This window comes from Nannobrachium achirus (genome assembly GCF_963921795.1).
Source record: "Nannobrachium achirus genome assembly, chromosome: 6".
NCBI lineage: Eukaryota > Metazoa > Chordata > Actinopteri > Myctophiformes > Myctophidae > Nannobrachium > Nannobrachium achirus.
The window spans coordinates 43,411,780-43,431,332 of record NC_137815.1 but is presented as its reverse complement, the minus strand read 5'-3'; the positions used below and the strand labels follow the sequence as shown (position 1 = coordinate 43,431,332).

At 44.5% G+C, this 19,553-nt stretch overlaps 1 protein-coding gene across 2 annotated transcripts in view; it reads left to right on the top strand.

The window, feature by feature from the left end:
- Positions 1–19,553, top strand: part of pax7a (paired box 7a) — a gene marked incomplete at both ends in the record, with an annotated part of 66,224 nt that overhangs the window by 31,857 nt on the left and 14,814 nt on the right. For both annotated transcript variants that reach the window (XM_080727816.1, XM_080727817.1), the window contains 2 exons: positions 5,272–5,434; positions 6,284–6,480. In XM_080727816.1, coding sequence (XP_080583942.1) covers positions 5,272–5,434; positions 6,284–6,480 — 360 coding nt within the window. The remainder of the gene's footprint in view (positions 1–5,271; positions 5,435–6,283; positions 6,481–19,553) is intronic.

Genomic DNA, 19,553 nt, shown 5'->3' with positions numbered 1-19,553 from the left:
GCGTGCAATCCGTGCATGTGTATGTGTGTGTGTGTGTGTGGGGGGGGGGGGGTATTGCGTGGTATAAGACAGATGATGATTTCTATGTTGAAACAGATTGCATCACTGCACTGTATTTCTTTTTTATGTGGATATGGGGTTGAGAGTGCATCGGTATGGCATATAGGCACTTGGTTGGTATTCATATACGGTATATACTGTACAATATTTGAAAATTGCATGGCTCCTGAAATGCATCATCCATTCAAACGCTACTCTTTTGTCTAAAATAATTCACGGAGGATTGTCTGCACTGAAATGCGAATGATCCTACTTAGGTTAAAGACGAGCATTGTCGACGAGGCCGCGCAGCAGTACGGTGTCATCATGCATGGCGATATTGTGATCGCATTACGATTGATAAGCGATAAGAACATGTGAGGCGCCTGTGGTTAGAGCAGAGTTGTGGTTCGAGTGGAAGCAAGCGAGGCCGGGATATGTATGTCAATGGCGGGCTCTGTTCATCGCCAGCCAAATTGGGATAAAGCGTTGAAATTGTGCTACTGTAGTGAATGTTATGGCTGGTGGTTGATGCTGCTGTACTCTACTGTATGTAACTGTATCTTACAGTATGTGTCTAGTGCATGGGTCTTCAACAGGGGGTCTGGGACCCCCAGGGGGTCCTCAGAGTTACTACAGGGGGGCCGTCAGAATCTTTGTGTGATAGGATAATTATTTTAAATGAACAACTTGAACCCTCCTTTTCTGAGGAGAACTTTAGCCAGAAATAGCAGATCTACAAGCTCAACGCGTCACACTGCAAGGCGCTGAGAGCTTGTAGATCAGCTATTTTTGGCAAATAGGTTTGGTGTAGATGTTAAAAAAGATCAGACCAAGTACAGAGTGAAATGTCAAATTTACTAAGTATTGGTAATTAAGTGGTTAAATGTCCAAAAAAACACATTTTAACATGAATCCAACATAGACTGCAAGTCCAACAAGTCTACAAATCAATCTATGAAATCGATTTTATACAATATGTAGTGGGGGTCCCTGCTTTATCTCCCTCTCAGCTAAGGGGGTCCTTGGCCTGAAAACGACGAAGACCCCTGGTCTAGTGTGTGCACTGCAACATCCTGGACACTCCATTTTTACATTCTCAGAATTAAATTAGCACTCAGGATTTTGCAGTGTGGCCATCCCTTCAGACAACTCGCTCTCGCTATGTGCTCTTGAACAGCCCCAGCCAGTCCCACAATGTCTGTATTCACAGACATTCCCTCAGTGCGGCCTCATTTCACACCCCCTCTGAAGACTCCCTCCAGAACCATTCAAAGAGGCACCGCCACACAAAGTCTCGTCCAAGTATATTGGACAACCTGCAAGCCTTTGAGTGAGGGACATGGAGTCTGCAGCACACTCATAGGTAGATATGGAGACAGCGAAGCAGCTCTCTGTGTTGCAGGGGGAATTAAACCGGATTGGGGAGAGCAGAGGAGAATATGTGGTCCAAGGTGACTTTGTGATCATGTTCCAGAGCGCAGCCTCAAATCCTCAGCTTCAGGCTGTGTGTCACTCTGTGTGAGACCGAGCGTGAGTGTCTGTGTGTGTGTGTGTGTGTGTGTGTGTGTGTGTGTGTGTGTGTGTGTGTGTGTGTGTGTGTGTGTGTGTGTGCGCGCGCACACACACGCGTGTGCGTGCACGTGCACGTGTCTTTTTGCTTACATGCATGAATATTATGTTTGCATGCCAGTGCATGCATACGTGCGTTTACACATGTGTGCCTCTGCGCATGTCCATGCATTCTTGTGTACGGGTGTTTATCCCGGTGTCTGCTGAAAGCCCATAATTGTCAGAGTAAGTCATTCAAGCTCCTCAGAGGCAGTGACGCATGCCCCCCTCCTGCCTAACAATACAGTATTGACCTGGCACATTGGGCCCAATGTTTGTATGCTCTAACTCAATAGGGAAGCAGCCCTTGGCCCTTTAGCCGAGTTTAGGGTATTGGCGTCGCAGCAAGCCTGTTCAAAGCCTCAGACTAAATTCAGTTAGACAGATACTTTCACAGGCTCCATTCTGATTAATGTTGATGGGTGGGTGTCTATGCTAACAACACGGCGGCTTTAAAGAGACGTTGAAGCGTTGTTGCTTTCAAGACTCAGAAAGGCAATCTGCAGTAGGCTGAAAATTGGAACAGGGACCCTTATGAGCAATGCATAATGCATTACATGTTATTCCGGGTCTTGTGTAGGTCTTCCTACTCAGATCTTGTGGAGACAGTGTGCAATCATTTAGGTTTTCTGGATTGTAAATTGTTATGAGGTATTTGTGGTAGCTGGCTGGAGTGAGTCGGGGGAAGATACAACATACTGTAAGACATTGGTTCTCAACTTGTGGTTCGGGGACCCCCAGCAGTCTTTGAGGTGTTTCCAGGTGGTCCCCAAATGATTGATAGTTAGGGACCCTGCCTTACAGGAACAGTAACTCAGAGAGTGTGAAAATGGAAGCAAATGGACCCTTACAGGTCCATTTAGTTCCATTTGTACACTCTCAGAGTTGAATTGACATGGAGGATTTTACGGTGTAGATTGGGGTTCCAGAGCTAAAAACCATATCAAATGGGGGTCCGTGGCTCGCTTAATGCATGTTAAGCCGGGGGTTCTTGAAATGAAAAAGGTTGAGAATTATTGCAGAAAGAGGTCCCGTGCAAATGCAAACACAAGGAACACAGCTTCATTAGTGTAGCCGCCAGCCAAATATCTACACATGGGAACGAGAACTATGAAATGTAAAGAAAGAAACCAAAAGCAGCAAGAAGACCAAGAGTAGCCAAAACATTTTTTATAAAAATAAAAAAAAGTTAAGGGAATGCAACTAACATTTAAGTGTCTTTTTGTTTGCCATGATGGAACACCTCCTTCCTAAGCTTGGATGACAAAGGGGGAAGGAAGTTAAAGTGAACATAAAAGAGGGGTGGGGTGAGTGGATGAGGTTCAGAGGTCGGAGGTGAAGTGGCACGGCGGGGCGGGGTGATGGGCGGTGTGTGGAAGGAAAGGGGTGTGCGTGTCCGTGCCCCTCCCCTGAGCCGGGCAGCTGTTTGTCTGGCCCGGTATAGGAGCTTAGCTCCCTCCAAGAACCACGCTCCACTACGTCCCAATAGCAGCGATTTCACTGTAGCCAACATGCAGCGTGTTGTTGAATGAAGAACCGAAACAAGGTCTTTAGCAGTGATAGGGATTGAGACGAAGGCCTCCTGTCGCTGTCTAAAGAGGCGCAATTGAGGATGTTGCTGGTCGTAATCGCCAGCCTCTGCTGTGTGGCCTTTTGAACGTCACTTTCTCTCTGTTGACTTAACTGAGCTACTGTATGAGCAACAACCACTGGGCCTGTGCGGAGGCTTTGGCTGGGTGCAAGAAAAAGAACCAACATTCAAATGAAGATCTCTGTTGGGTTAAGATCCCTTGTAGTCCTATGCAAGTTTATATGTATGTTTGTGTGTTGAAAAAAGTGTCAGCCCCAATAGCAGCGAGAGTGTGTCCCTGTGTAAAGTCCCTCTGAAAGTGTCCCTCTTTAAGACCTGTTTAAAAGGGACGCCCCCTCTTTGTGTCCAGTGTTCTCTGTGGCGTATGGAAGCGCTTTTGTCCCCCTCTTTCATGTGCTCTCACAATGGCCCGAGCCGTTTGAAACACAACAGTAGATGAACTGCGCTGACAGTGTATTAAACTCTGATGAATTGCCTGTGCGAGGCATAGATCAATGTCCTTCAACCTTTAGCACATACTGAGCCCAGGCCTTGTCTTGGTTAAATGGAACAGGTTGCTTGGCTGTATGGCCTTGCTTTTCAAAAGGCCTGATTATATTCCTATGGTGTGTTGAAGGAAAGGCCTTTTTTTATGTGTAAATCGGCTGTGGTTTAAGAAAGGCCCCCGTTTTGTCTGCTTCATTCAAGGGTGTTGACATTGTGCGTCTGTGGTTTGCACGTCAGATACGCTGCTGCATATCGTCGTTGTCCCGTGGAAACCTTGTATGTCCAAGACCGTTCGTTTTGTATTTATCATTTTAAAAATTAACTAAACTATCTACATAAAGCACACGACACCTCGCACCGCGAGGCATTGTGTGCTTGTAGATCTGCTGTTTTCACTACTTTCGTGAGACGGCCTTGTATGATGAAGCAGGGCTTTGCTTTGCGAAAAAAATTGAAACTTGGAGATACGAGGTTTCTGCCCAACAGTGACAATATTTTTGTGTGGATTTAAGCGTGCCTGAATCTTTAACATTGAATATACAAACTAATAACCTGCAATGTTCTCAGTGTGTGTGTGTGTGTGTGTGTGTGTGTGTGTGTGTGTGTGTGTGTGTGTGTGTGTGTACGTGTGTGTTTGTGTGTTTATGTGTGTGTGTGTGTGTGTGTGTGTGTGTGTGTGTGTGTGTGTGTGTGTGTGTGTGTGTGTGTGTGTGTGTGTGGTGCGCGCGAGCACATGTACATGCACAGTGGTGCTAGTCCTTCCCCGGGCCTCCTTCAAAGTACCTATAGGCTCACAAACATACTTGAGATGTCTGATGTGCAGGCTAGCGGCCTACCTCTGACCCCTTAATGACTTCTTCGCTCTGAAGGGGGCTCAGGGCAGCCTGTTTACACAGATCACAGCCTCAGCCACTTAAGAAGAACAACAGGGCTGGACCACTGAGCCTCTGTAGCCTAGAATGGCTCCCACAGGGACTAGCCTCTCAACCACCACCACTCACTCACACTGACCAACAGATTGTTCACAGGTGGCAGCAGCAAGTACACTCTATTGATCCAGATCGATTAACTTCTCGATTAATCAGTAGTCGAGAAGGGTTTTAATGATATTCGGTACTTCAATGATTCAACATGATTTTTTTGTATGGCCTATTTTATACTTTGTCTACAGAAATAGCGAAAGAAGCGGATCTGCAAACTCACAATGCATTGCATCAAGCCGCGTTTGTGAGCTTGTAGGTCTGATATTTTCACTAATTTATAAACCTTTCTTTTTTGAAGTAATTAGGCTATTAAAATACATTGTTTTCATTAACTTTTGCACTCCTATATCCAGATTGTAAAATACTTACAAGCATAGAAAGAAAATAATCTGTAAATTGAAAACATAACATGTTTTAATCCAGAGAAGTAGTCAAAGTGAATATGATTGTGAAAATGTGAGTGTGTGTGTGGGGGGGTGTTCGCAAGTTCTTTCTTTCTTTCTTCTTCTTCTTCTGTTGTTCTTCTACTTTTATGGACGTGTTCCATTTTTCCCTCCACAGGTGTGGTTCAGCAACAGACGAGCCAGGTGGCGTAAGCAGGCCGGCGCCAATCAGTTAGCAGCCTTCAACCACCTGCTGCCCGGAGGATTCGCGCAGGGGATGCCAACTTTACCCACATACCAGCTACCAGAGTCCAGCTACGGAGGCACCACATTATCACAGGGTAAGACGGCCATGTAAAAGTCCTTTATGTATAGGGTGACTATTAGAGCATGCTATCATCTGAAACTCTTATGTTCTATACTAAATAGGTTTAATCTAATCAGACATAGATCTTAAGATGGAGCTATTTGTGGTATGTCATATGTAATGGTAATGGTATGCTAACGACATTTCAGATCATGTATAAACCCATGTGCTGCCACATATAGGATCCATGCACCAAGTCGTTATGTATACAACCGCTCTTTTGTCCGGGGAGTGGACACAAGCTTTCACTTAAGTTATTGTGGTCTACAAGAGCAGGATATGTTCTCTCATGCTCCATGTTTAGGATTAATTAATATTACCAGTAAGACTCCCTAATCGGGAGATAAGCGACCGTCAGGTCGCAAGTTACTATGAAAAGCTCCACCGGCTGTCCGTCACGTCACGTCACGTCACATCACGCCACGTCACGCCACGTCACGTCACACTTTTGGCCCTACTCTTATCTCCGGCACCGTTGCCCCTATCCATGCCAAACTTTGCACACACACTCCTTGGCTGGCAAAACATAATCTCCGCCCCTGATTTCTCACATGCCCCTCTTCTAGCACCACCATGAGGTTGCCGACCTGACGCAGTCCCACGAAGAAAAAAATTATAATTTACTTTACTGTTCCCAGCACCCTTTTTTATGCCCTTTTCCCAGCGATTAAGCATTATTAACACTTGAGGCTGTATTGGCTCCGGTCACAACACGGGGGTCCTTGTGTAATGTTGTGGTTTGTTTCGATTCGCCCAGGTTGTGTTGTATTTCCCATATTTTGTGTTTTCACCAGTTCTGCGTGTTTGTTGTTTTGGGTGTCAGATGGCAGCAGCACATTACACAGACCCCAGCCCCTGCCCCCGTCCTCCATGCACCAGGGAGGTCTGACGGCTGACAGCGGCGCGGCGTACGGCCTCTCGTCCAATCGCCACGGCTTCTCCAGCTACTCCGACACCTTCATGAGCCCCTCGGCATCCAGTAACCACATGAACCCTGTCGGCAACGGGCTCTCCCCGCAGGTCAGTCCCGGAGCAATGCTTTGGATAATTTTGTGATCTACCGTATATTGTTCATGTGAGGAGAGCGTTTACATCAGTGGTTCTCAACCAGTGGTCCGGGGACCACCAGTGGTCCTTGAGGGGGTAGGTAGTCCCCAGCTAAATGATGGATAGTTGGTAACCAAATGGACCTTTATAGATCTTCAACACTTGAGAGCGTAAAATGAAACCAAATGGACCCTTCCAGATCCAGTTGGTTTCATTTTACGCTCTCAGGAGTAAAATTATTGTTTAACATCTGCATTACTTAATTTACAAGAAGTCTACACAATTAGAGAATGTAGAAGAATTGGTATTTTGATCAATGTTTGCCTGTTATCTCTCCTATGGTACCAACATCAATACAGCATGGAATTGTGGACAAAACCTTATTCAACAAAATATTCTACGTTTTGGGTCTGAGAGGACAAATCTCATCAAACGGTGGTCCGTGGTTGCAATGCCGAATAAATAATGGGCCTTGATATGAAAAAGGTTGAAAACCACTGGTTTAAATGAGTCCTCTTTCCCTTTTCAACCCCCTCGTCCTCTTCCTCCTCCTCCAACCAAAAGCTGCTGATGTTCAGAATATGCAGCTGTAATTGAGTGAAATTAAAATTCTGGGAAAAAGCGTGCTCAGTGTGGGCTTTTGTGCTTGCTTCTAAACCCCAGGATTTCCTTTGGTTATTCTAAATTGCTACATTTGTAAAACAATTGGATTATCATCAACAAATTAAAATTCATCTTGATAGCACTGCAACTGTGCTCACGTTGCTCCAAAACAGTGGTTTCAACTTTCCTGGGACGTCGAAATCCTGCACACATGCGGATGAAATAATTAGCTAAAGCTTATAAATGTAGACCGCTAATCTTTCCCAAGTCATTGTTTTGCAGTTGGAAGACTCCATTACTATATGTGATTTCACTAGTCTTTTGGCCGACCCACTGCACTATATGCAGTAGCTTGGGGTTGTGCACATTAGTAATAATAGTATCCTGTCACCTCTTCTATGCACTTTACCCCCACACCTACTCTGTGCTTTTAGTAAAGCCAAGCCTCCTGCAGGGTACAGTAATTACATTATCATATTGGAGGATAAATCTATAGCAGGTTCGAGATGTCTCAACTAACCTATCCATTCTCCTCTGTCAAAGAAGATTCCTTTCCTTTGCCACGTTACAATGATGTGACACTGTAAGTGCATGTATGTGTGCACGTGTGTGCCTTTTTCCGCAAAGCTGGGGATTCCACATGTTATCCTCTTTGGGCACCTCTATTAACGAGCGTTTAAAATGCGACTCTATGCTAAGGGTTGAGCCTTAAGTAGCACTGAATGAAAAATGATTTGTATTGATGCAAATCATGTGTGAGGAGTGAATTATACACAATTACCCATCAATACTGGCCAGTCTTGCCCACCCTCACCAACAAGATGTGGTTAACAGGCAGAAAATAAGATTGAAATGGTGTGTAAAGAGTTGAAAATGAATTTCAATGCTGCATTTGTCCACAATTACCCCCTCGTTCACACATGTTTTATTGGGAGAGAGGGTTCCCCCCCCCCTCTCCTTCTTCAAATATTTCTCAAAGCAGATTGGAAACATTCTTGGTATTACCCTCTTTCTTCAGAGAAGAAAGAATTAAGGATTTTGTGACAAAAAAGAGATTTTCGCTCCTGCTGGAGTGACGGCGGATAACATGGAGACTCCCAGCGTGTTTGATTGTTCAACGCGGCACAGGGGCTTTAAGCACTAATGCTCTCACTGCAAACCTGCAGAAAAAACACAACAGGAATATTGACTCCTCTTTTTTCTTTCATTAATGGGTTTCCTTAATGCTTTCTTTGGTATATAATATAGAACTGACTATATAGTACTCTCTCTCTCTCTCTCTCTCTCTCTCTCTCTCTCTCTCTCTCTCTCTCTCTCTCTCTCTCTCTCTCTCTCTCTCTCTCTCTCTCTCTCTCTCCTTCTATGTGTGTGTCTGGCTCTCTCTTCTCAAGAATGCGTTTTGATAATAAATATTTCCTGTTTAGTATTCTGGATTAGGACAAGGCTGCCTCTGGGCAAGTTTTTTCCCCCCCCTCTTTCTCCCAATATTCTGTCAAGCAAGGTTTTATTGAGCTTTTAGATTATTTCGCATGGATTTATCTATTTACTCACTCCACTATAATAACTATTATATCAGTATCATAACTAAGTTATGGAAGGGCTTCATATTATGCTTTTGGGGCGGGAGGGGGGGGTGCATGCTGTTGTGAAGCATGCTTACTAGACTCTGGGAGAAAGGGGTGGGAAGAGAATAGAATGTATGTAGAATACCATGTGGCATTCCTATCAATCTCTCAACATGGAGATGAATGGTGTCCTGACAGTGGAATCAGGGTTCACACCCGACCAGAGAGCCCTGCTGCTCTCTCTCTCTCTCTCTCTCTCTCTCTCTCTCTCTCTCTCTCTCTCTCTCTCTCTCTCTTTCTGCCCAACAGTGACGATATGGTATCTGTAACTCGCATAGCACTCACCACATGTAACTCTCAGAAGCACTCAAGTCCAGCCAATAATACTTCACTGTCTTCACCTTGCCTGGAGTTAAGCAAATGTCACCTACAAATGTCCTCACTGCAGGCAACTCATTTTCAGTTTTTGAAATATGTCATTGACAGAGTTTTTTTTTTTTATGTTATACATAGTATATATTTTACTCTCCTCTGTACTCCATGTAATGGAAAAAAAGCAATACAAACAGACTCTCCATCGAGATGGAAATGAGAATTTGATATTGTATGTGTCACACAGCATCTGTTTGGGGGAGATATGCTTGTGCATTGGTATGTGTGAGCTATTTTCTGCAGTGTCTGGCGTTGATGGCCTAGCAGTTACTGGTAAAGATTGACAAAAATTCTCTGATTCCCAGTAAATGGGTTGTGTGGTGGCAAGGTGCCAAGTCTGTAATGGAATCCTGCAGCGTTCAGCATTCCCGACAGGTGCTCACGTCCATCCCAATCCTATAACCCATTCCGGCAGCACACATTTTCCCATTACGGCTGGTGGAAAAGCCATCTGAACTTACAGTGATTGTTGTCATTGTAGGATATAAGTTTTGGCTGGTTTGAGTGTGCCTGTAGTACTTGGCTGGTCAAAAGGTGTAAGGCCAGGAGGAATGGGTGTTATTGCCGGCCTTGTTTCATTTGGTGGCACAGCAGGATGCAAAGAGAGATGGCCAAGGGCACTCAGAGCAGCCGTAAAATAATATATATATTTTATTTTTTACTGTAGTTGAAACTTTAATAGCATCTTGGGAAGGTTGGTCGTGTTTTGATCGTCATCCAACTGACTGAATTGTGAATTCATGATTCACTCTCTTAACTAAGCAGAACATTTGTAAATGATCTTATCTGGCATGGATCTTATCCTCCCCTTCCTTAACTGAGGAACTTTGATGGATAACCTTCCTTGGCAGTTAAGCAAAATATAGTTCCCTTTCTTTTCTTTTCTTTTCTTTTCTTTTCTTTTCTTTTCTTTTCTTTTCTTTTCTTTTCTTCTCTTCTCTTTTATTTTATTTTCTCTCAACACCAATCACAGTTTCGATCGGTTATTCTCACCCTTTTAATTTCAAAGATCTCCAATTTGATGTGCATTAGACCACGGACCCCCATTTGATCCAATCCTTTTCTCTGCGACCCCAATCTATGTGCATTGAAGTGTGGGAGTGTTAAATTCAATTGTACACAGACCCATAAGGGTCATTTGGGTTCTTAAGTATCAGTCATTTAGCAAGCGACCCCCTGGAACCCCCTTAAGGACCCCTGGTGGTCCCCGGACCCCACATTGAGAACCATTGGTTTGATAGTGTTCTCTGAAGCACTGTTGTTGGGAGGGAGCCTTGTTGTTTGGCAGACGTTGGGGCTGAAATTCCTCATTATTGCATGAGAGGGACACCTGCTGGGAGAAGGAAGAAAATAACCCCTCTGCTGAATCCCAGAGATACAAGCTACTGAGTGACAGAATTTGTGTTGTAAGTGCATCCTTAAAAGGCAAACGCAGTTACTGCGGACACAGTTTGTGATATTTCTTTCATGATGGACTATGAAGAACACAAACAGTTGTGTCTTGTATATTAAAGAAGAGAAATACACTTTAGTAATGCTTGCAACTGAACATGGCAAGCAGGGTCACATGGTTACCGAGGTCACTCAGGTAGGTATCACAATTTTCACAAATGTGGCAAAGGTGGCTTGGGAACTTTTGTGAAAAACTTTGTTTGCTTACAGTTTTGCAAGCGTGCGTGCTTGTGTGCGTGCGTGCATGTGTGCTTGCGTGCGTGGATGGCCTTTGGGCTGTGTGGGCCGAGCCTCCACTCTCTCTCTTTCACACGCACACACTCACACATATATTATACACACACACACAAACACGTGGGATCAGAGGCGGAGTGGCTCTCACCCCTGCCTCCCTTTGATCTGTGTCCCCGGGCCTGCCTGCCCGTGCCGCACTGCACCGCACCGCACCGCACACTGACACCAGCACTCGCCAGCGACTCCCCACAACTGTCTGACAGAGATAAGCCAGGGGAGACTCCTCACTGTGCTGCCGCTCTTCCATTAGTGAGCACAGACGATTCTTTAAAAAAAAAAAAAGCCCGGGATGAATTATATTTAAGAAGCAAGCTCTGTCGTTGCCAAAAAATAAAATAAATAAATAAATAAAGGGGAAATGTACAGAACAATCTGCTGGAGCTCTGGCTTCATTCCTCCTCCCCCCCTGCCTTGACTTCTAACAAGACATTCTGCACCTGAATACCAATGAGAGAGAGAGATTCATGTAGTCCCCCACATTATTAAAACTTGGGCATTAAGCCTCTCACTGGGCACCGTGTCAGCTGGCAAGCTCTACTGACAACAAATCAAAGCGGATGAGCACATAGCCCCGCATTCATAGCTCAGCCACTCGCAGAGCAAGAGGGGGAATACATACTGCTTAATTAGAACTCCCATTAAAACAAATACTGTTTCAATTTGGCAAGTATAAAAAAAGATGTAAGAGGCTTTTAGAAAGAAAAAAAAGAGAGAGAGAGAGACCTGCTGTTGGCAGCTGCCAAGAGAATCAAGGGACTGTAAATCATATCCACTGGCTATACTGTTTTTGCGTAGATTATTAGTGTTGCTCTGTTGTTTTGCAACACTTTTGAACTCTTGGCGGGGGGGCAGGACAGGGGGGGAGGACGGGGGTAGACACCCCATGTGTGACACCCGAAACATTCATACAAGCACAGAATGGTCCTCTTGGTTTGACTACAGCAGTGTTCTTCGACAGTATAGTAATACGTCCTGCTTTGTCTGATTTGCATTCATGCAACTCTGTATGATTTCTGTTAATTTGTGTCAAGTAGACCCATTCCTCCTATTTGTCAGTAAGAGAATCCATCCATATTACATGAAACTGGTTCATAGTACAGTACCACCCATTAAGGATGATCCCAGGTTGGCGAGGGACTGATTTGTCTCTCTTGCTATAATCAACAATTTGGTAGTGACTTAGAGGGGGCTTATTAGGAATTTATATACCTGGATCATTTGTTGCTTGTGCTCATCTTCCAATTCTTTGTAGGAGCCAAGTGAAGCTGCATTCAGTCCATTCCAGAAATATTTGGATGCAGCTTCATGTATTCATAATCTATTTTCACCTACCAACCTTCCTACCCTCTATTTGGCTTTTTGTCACGCAAGGATGCTTTGCCAAATAGTGCTTTTCTCTCTGTGTTTCCCTTGCTCCCTCCTCTCTCTCTCTCTCTCTCTCCGTCTCTCTCTCTCTCTCTCTCCGTCTCTCTCTCCGTCTCTCTCTCTCTCTCTCTCTCTCTCCCTCTTGCTCCACCTCTCTCTCCCCTGGAGAGCCAGCTCTTCTCTCCCTACACCCAGATGAAAGGCTATGGGCGGACAATAAAAATGCTATTTAAATGCAAGGGTGTTTGTATGCGGGTGAGAGATATTTCCTGCAGAAAGTGGAGAAGCTGCTGCATCCTGATAAATAGCAAATATAAGGGAATGTGATTTACATTTATCTTGCAGAGGCAGCCAATATGAATTTCAGTAAATCCTAGAAGATTGGGATTTAAGCAGGAGACGACTGAGACTGATTCACACAGGCGCTGTGGTGTCCCACGCAGTTGCAGTGCCTATGGGATGGATAGTGCTATTGCCTTTATTAAAGTATGGGCACAGACATCATTGATCCTATCTTAAATACCAATTACAGACGCGGGCGTGCGTTGCACACTGTGACTCGCACTCGAGAAGTTTCCATTGCGAAAGGTTTGTGGCTTTATGTTGCACATGTAACATGTGAGCGTGCATTTTTATTTTACTCTCTACCTGGCGTCCACAATGCGTTGCAATGTGAGCTTGTAGATCGGCAATTTTTTGGTGTCGACGGAAAAAGTGGTCAAAGTAAAGTTGTAAGTGGTTGACTAGAAAGATGCAATTGGAAATTGCAAGTGTATATATATATATATATATATATATATATATATATATATATATATATATATACCTGGAGAGGATATATGTCTGGAGACTATCTCTCCGGGTATATATATATCTATATATACCTGGAGAGAATCTGTGACGCGAGTAACACTTGCAAACGAATTCCGTCCTACCATTTGAATTTTGAATTTTACCCATTCAAGTCAATGGGGAAAATTAATTCACTAATAAATGAATGGCCATATATGGAGATCTGTGTCAGTCCTTGTCCCTTTTATGCCCATATGGAGATCCCTGATGTCATCAATATTAAGCCCATATCTTGGAATGCCCATAAATTCTGGGCCCTGGGTACAGGATTCACTCAAATGTTGTGCTTTAACTATTGACAAATAGCAGATCTGCTATTTTAGAAAAATTGTGAATATTTGTGCAAGTCTTTGAATATTTCAAAACATTCTAAGGTTTTTTGAAAAACCTATGTTTCTATGTCAGTGGTGCTCAAACCTTTACATGTGAAGGACCCCCAAAAGGATATGTATTTGGCCACGGACCCCCATCTCAAAATATTTAGTTCCAGGGACACCCCAGAAGCAAAAGCAAAAAGAGTTACAAATGTTCGCTTAAACAATACATAATATTCAAAGATTTGCACTCATTTTCACAACTTTTCCAAAATAGCAGAGCTACAAGCTCGCTGTGAGCTTGTATATCTGCTATTATTCAATAGCTAAAGTTATACTTTAGCTACACGTTTTTAGCTATTGAATAATAATTAAGGCCCCTCCACCTTGGGCCCTAGTAACTCAGTCCCACCTTTCCCCCCTTGTGACGCCCCTGACACTGCAGGTGAAATGTGCACGGACGGAGGCATATGTGTGGTGGCTAGCCGTCATCTCGGGGGCCATGGTTCAGGGTTCACAGGGTTATGGGACTGTGGGGAGAGAGAGTGAGGGGAGGCCTTGGGCTGCTGTGAACCTGCCCTGCTGCCGGCCGGAGGTTTGGGATGTTGTGGAAGCTGCATGTGGTTCCTGTTAGTTCCAGATGCCAATCTGACAGGTGCATAGACGTGATTAATACTCCCTCAGACTATCACTCTCCCTTCTTCTCGTTGTCTATGTCCCTCGCTGGCAACGCATGATGTCTCTGGGTCCCAATTCAAACCCCCCATGCCCCCCCCCCATACCCCCCCCCCCCCCCCTGCAAGGGGTGTACGATTCACTTTGGAGTCTCTGTGACCTATTTTCGTAGTCGCTCTCTGTGTGTAAAAGAACGGAAGAGCTCTATGAGAAAGCGTTATGACTTCTTGGTATTTTAAAATGTTAGATATTACGTTTACAAGGGCATTTCTTAACATGTTTTTCTCTACTCTCCTCTCTTGTACTGTCTTTTTTCTTGGTCTCTTCCTCGCTTTCCCTCTCTCTCTCTCTCTCTCTCTCTCTCTCTCTCTCTCTCTCTCTCTCTCTCTCTCTCTCTCTCTCTCTCTCTCTCTCTCTGTGTGTAAAATGAGAGGTGGCTGTGTCCCCAGCTGCTTGTCTCCTGCTGCTGCAGTGCTTCCCACTCAGTCTCCAGCTGAGAGCTATTTCACTATTTATTTACATGTAATTATGGCTATGAGGTGCAGATATTAACACTGTCAAGAACAATTTGACCTGACATTTTTCACTGGGCCCGGCCCCTGCTGTTTCTAGCAAACAAACCCCCCCACGCGTCTCATACCCCAACTCACCAATCTGCCTCGCTTCTCCTCGTAGCGCCGCTCTCCCTCCCTCACACATGTGTGTGCACACACACGCACACACACATGCACATGCACAGACAGGCTCTGCCTGACTGAAACCCACTCTCCTGGAATCAGAAAATCTGCCATTTAATTTAGCAGAGGCATTGGTGCGAAGTGAGCAGACTTGTGAAAATTGTGAAGATTGTGTGTGTGTGTGTGTGTGTGTGTGTGTGTGTGTGTGTGTGTGTGTGTGTGTGTGTGTGTGCGTGTGCGTGTGTGTGTTAGGGATGGGACGATATGAAAATGTCATATCACGATTATTGTGGCAAAAGAAATCGAGATTTACGATATTATCGCGATAATCCTGGGGCGTAACATTTGCCAAAAAATAGCAGATCTACAAGCTCACAACGTTGTGAGCTTGTAGATCGGCTATTTTTTGGCAAAGACAATTGATAGAGAGTGAAAAAAGACTGGATAAAGTATGTATATTATAAGTACCTTTTACCAATTATAGAGGGTTTAAGTGGTACCGGATAATGCAGCTCGGCAAATAAAAGGTTAATTGATCCCAGTGTATGACGGAGGACAATATCGCGATAAATTCAATCTCCATGATACGATTATCGTGATTGTTTTTTATCACGATAATTGATAATATCACGGATCGTCCCATCCCTAGTGTGTGCGTGTGTGTGTGCGTGTGTGCGCGTGCGTGCATGCGTGCATGTGTCTGTTGGAGGAGGTTGTCTTGTTCCCGATGGCTGAATCCATCCCTAGTTACTCAAGCATATCACTAGCAGAGAATAGAGGATTGCTCCCCACACGTTCTCCAATTGCAGCCCAATAGACGGCATATTAACCTCTGGTTAGTGAGGGGCCAGGCTCCTACTGGGGGGGACGTTTAGTGAGGGAGCCAGCCAGGCCTCAGCCCTGGCTGGAGCTGCAGCTGTGCTCCGCTGAACACAAAGGTTGGTAAGGGGCAGGGGCGTCACTAGGGGTAGGAAAGTGGGACTGAGTTACTAGGGCCCAAGGTGGTGGAGGGGCCTTAATTATTTTATACTTTAGCTATTGAAAAATAGCAGATATACAAGCTCACAGCGCGGCACCGAGTGCCGCGCTGCGAGCTTGTAGATCTGCTATTTTTGAAAAGTCGTGAAAATGTGTGCAAATGAAAATGTGTCCTTTACATGAAAAGGTTTGAGCTCCACTGACATAGAAACACAGGTTTTTCAAAAAAAACTCAGAAGGATTTTCATGATTTTTCAAAAATAGCAGATCTACAAGCTCGCAGCGCGGCACTCGGTGCTGTGCTGTGAGCTTGTATATCTGCTATTTTTCAATAGTTAAAGCACAGGGGCCTGCAGTGAATCCTTGTACCCAGGGCCCAGAATTTGGTGCGACACTCCTGGTAAGAGAAGCAGGCCGGTGGTGGGGTCACACAAACCATGCACACACTGTCCATTTAAAAATCAGTGGTGTAAAGCAGTGGTTTCCCAAACTTTTTTGCCCGGGACCTGAGAGCTTGTAGATCGGCTATTTTCACTATATTATTGTGGAATTTCTTAGATGTATGTGTTTCTTGGAGTGGATCTTTTTTTTATAAATATATATTTAAGAAAATGTAGGAAAAGAAAAGTTGTGACCCGTATAAATTGGTCCGTGACCCACAAATGGGTCACGACAGTGTTTGGGAAACAGTGGTGTAAAGTAACGATACCTCAAGTTCAATTTTGAGGTATTTGTACTATTTCCCATACTTTTTACTCCACTACATCTCGGATCCAAATATTGTACTTTTACACCACTTCAATTATTTGAAAACTTTAGTTACTACTAGTTACTTTGCAGATATAAGAGATTATATCACATACATTAATCCACTTTGGCCCTATTTTATACCTATAGGCTATTTGAAAATAGCCGATCTACAAGCTCACAACGTGTCGTTGTCGCATTGCATTGTGCAAAGTTGTGAGCTTGTAGATCTGCTATTTTCAAACATTTTTTAGGCTACTTTTACTTTTGGTACTTTACGTAAGTTTTACTCAAGTACATTTAGAATTTTGGACTTTTACTTGTAACAGAGTATTTCTATATTACAGTATTGATACTTTTACTTTTAGCAGCCGGTCTTTAAGTAAAAGATTACTTTGCTTACACCACTAGATTACTTGCTTACACCACTGTAAACACAAATGTCATTCCATCTTGCATCGCTAGTGTTGGTTTCTTCATGTGTGGGTCTTTTGGACCTAAGGTGGCAAGAGACATTGGGACGACCATCCAACATGTTGTGAGGAGTGACAGCTTGTTCCCGTGCCCGCTAATCGTCCTCATCTGTGCCTAGCTTGTCAATGCCCAGATTCTGTCAGTGCCAATCAGGCCCTTAATTGAACACAATTAGCCCCCCTCCCCCACCCCATGCCCCCCCCCCCCCCCCCCCCATGCTTCAAAGGACCATTTCACTCCCTCCAACTCCACTCCCTCTCCCCCCCCCCCCCCTTCGTCATTCTAGATCTCACCCTGCCTCTCTGTCTCCCCCATCCTATGGTTCTGGCAGAAGACACTTTTCACTTTTTATTAACGCGCCACGGCCAATTAACGCAGTGACACGCAGGCCACAGGGCCCGTCATCTGCTGCCTGCCACCATGCAGCCCGGCTGTCTGCTCTGTGCCCCCCCCCCCCCCACACACACACACACACCCTCTGCCGCGCACCTCCCACCGCCCACCCCCTGCCACCACCTCCTCTACCGTGACCAAAACGCTCTAATTCAATTTATGCAATCACTGTTATTTTTAAATAGTCATTTTGTCTGCTCAGATGAGAGGCCTTGCTGCCCGCTGGGCCGGCCCTCTCATGTGAGGGATGGGGGGAGGGGGGGGGGGGGGAGCAGGAGTCTATTGACTCTTTAGGAGGAACAGTCTCTGATATTATCATTTGACATTTTCTATAGCTTGGCGTGGTAGAAGCATATTGTTTTTTATCATCTTTTTTTTATTTGTTCATTATTATTAATAATATATCTTTTTCGTTAAAGACATATTCTTTAAATCCTTGAAACATTTGAAACATCCTTTTCTCCACATGTTGTAAAACAAGAATCGTATGTCTGGGACTGGGGGTCCTTAAAGTCAGACAGTTTCCAGACACAGTTTGACTCCGGGTTCGTAGACACCAGACACTCTCTCCTCCTGTAATCACGCCCTCGAGGGCTGGTCTTCAAATATTGATCTGAAATCCGGTGTCATCACCGCGGATCTTTAATCACTCTAAGCCCAGCGCGAGTATCAGCCGGGCAGATCTGCTAATGTGCAACATGCAATTCTGCAATAGTCAGATAACTTACAGACATATGGAGTGCTTATATTTCCCCCCTCTGTGCCCCGGTGACCTCTGCCTAACTTAAAGGTACATCTTGGGGGCATTTGATTTGGGCATAACAGGGGAGCTATCGGTGACAGAGGAACTAATCCAGTCTTGCGCAGATTAAGAGTGTTTGTGGAGTGGGGTGTGTTTGGCTCTGGCTCTGGGAACGGAACAGAGGGGACTCCTATCAGCTCTCCAGGCAGGCTATAGCCCTCAGGCCAACACACTTCCACAGGAGTCTTTGTACTTCCCAAAGCCTCCATCACTCTCCTCTCACTCTCTCACTTTTCCTCCTCTCCTCTGCCCTCCTCGGTCCCCCACCAGTCTCGTCCTATAGGCGGTCATATTTCCACTGCGCTGTTTATTTCCGCCATTAATACTTCTGCATTTGTCATTGTTGTAATGTCATACAATAGCTGCATTGCATTGACGCTCAAAGGCGACACGGTGTTAGAAAATGTTTTTTTTTTTAGATTGGTCGAATAGAAGTGCCTTCATAAACTGCTGTGTAGTGCTGCGAATAGGCTTGTGTGAGTTGCAATATGACATTTAAATAAGTGGCTGGCAATGAAATACAGTTTGATACGTTTTGTTTGTGTATTTGTAAGCAGACTTGTTTTTGGTCCCAATAATTGCATTATTATGTAGTGCACTTCTCTCAGCTCTGCAGGAGTCAATATATTTTATTCTGGAAGGAATACCAACAAAGAGAAACTCGTCAAACATTGGCACAGACAAAAAAAAATCTAATTTGACTGTTGAAGAAATTAGCAAGGTATAAAAGAAACCTCTTTTTGTGTTTCAAATGCGGTATTTATTTATCTGAAAGGATGCACATTGTATCAATTTACACTCCCCCATTCACTTCGCCGCAGGCTGGAGGCTCAGAAGTTGAGAGAATTAATTACTTTTTTTATTATTATTTATAAAGTAATCTATCTGTGGAGAAGGAGAGAGAGAGAGAGAGGGAATAGGCGGAGAGAGGGAGGCAGGGAACGCCCTGGAGCATTGTCCTTTAAACTGGGTCCTGGCTCCCATTATCTCCCTAACCAGCACTCACACAAAGTCAAACAACAAACGAACTCTGGTCTGCTGAGGACACTTTATGTAGGGAAAGAGACAGAATAGAGAGAGAGAGGAGGTGAGGAAAGAGATAGAGGGAAATGAGAGAGAGAGAGAGGGAGGGAGGGAGAGGGAGGGAGAGAGAGGGAGAGAGTTGAAGTACATGGCAGAGGAGGTTTAGTGGAGAATGAAGAGTCTGTTGAAGGAAATGCTGTTATCTCAAACGTAAAATGTGTATTCAAAACCTGAGTGTTAATTTAACACCGTTACGGGTGTGTTTCTCTCAGATTTAAATTAATACTCAGTATTTCACAGGGTACTTTCACCCTTTGCACAATGTGTGTTATTGGAAGTTCTGCTACCTTGTGCTGAATTATGTTCCAATTCAGACTCTTCCGATTACCTCTTATCTGTT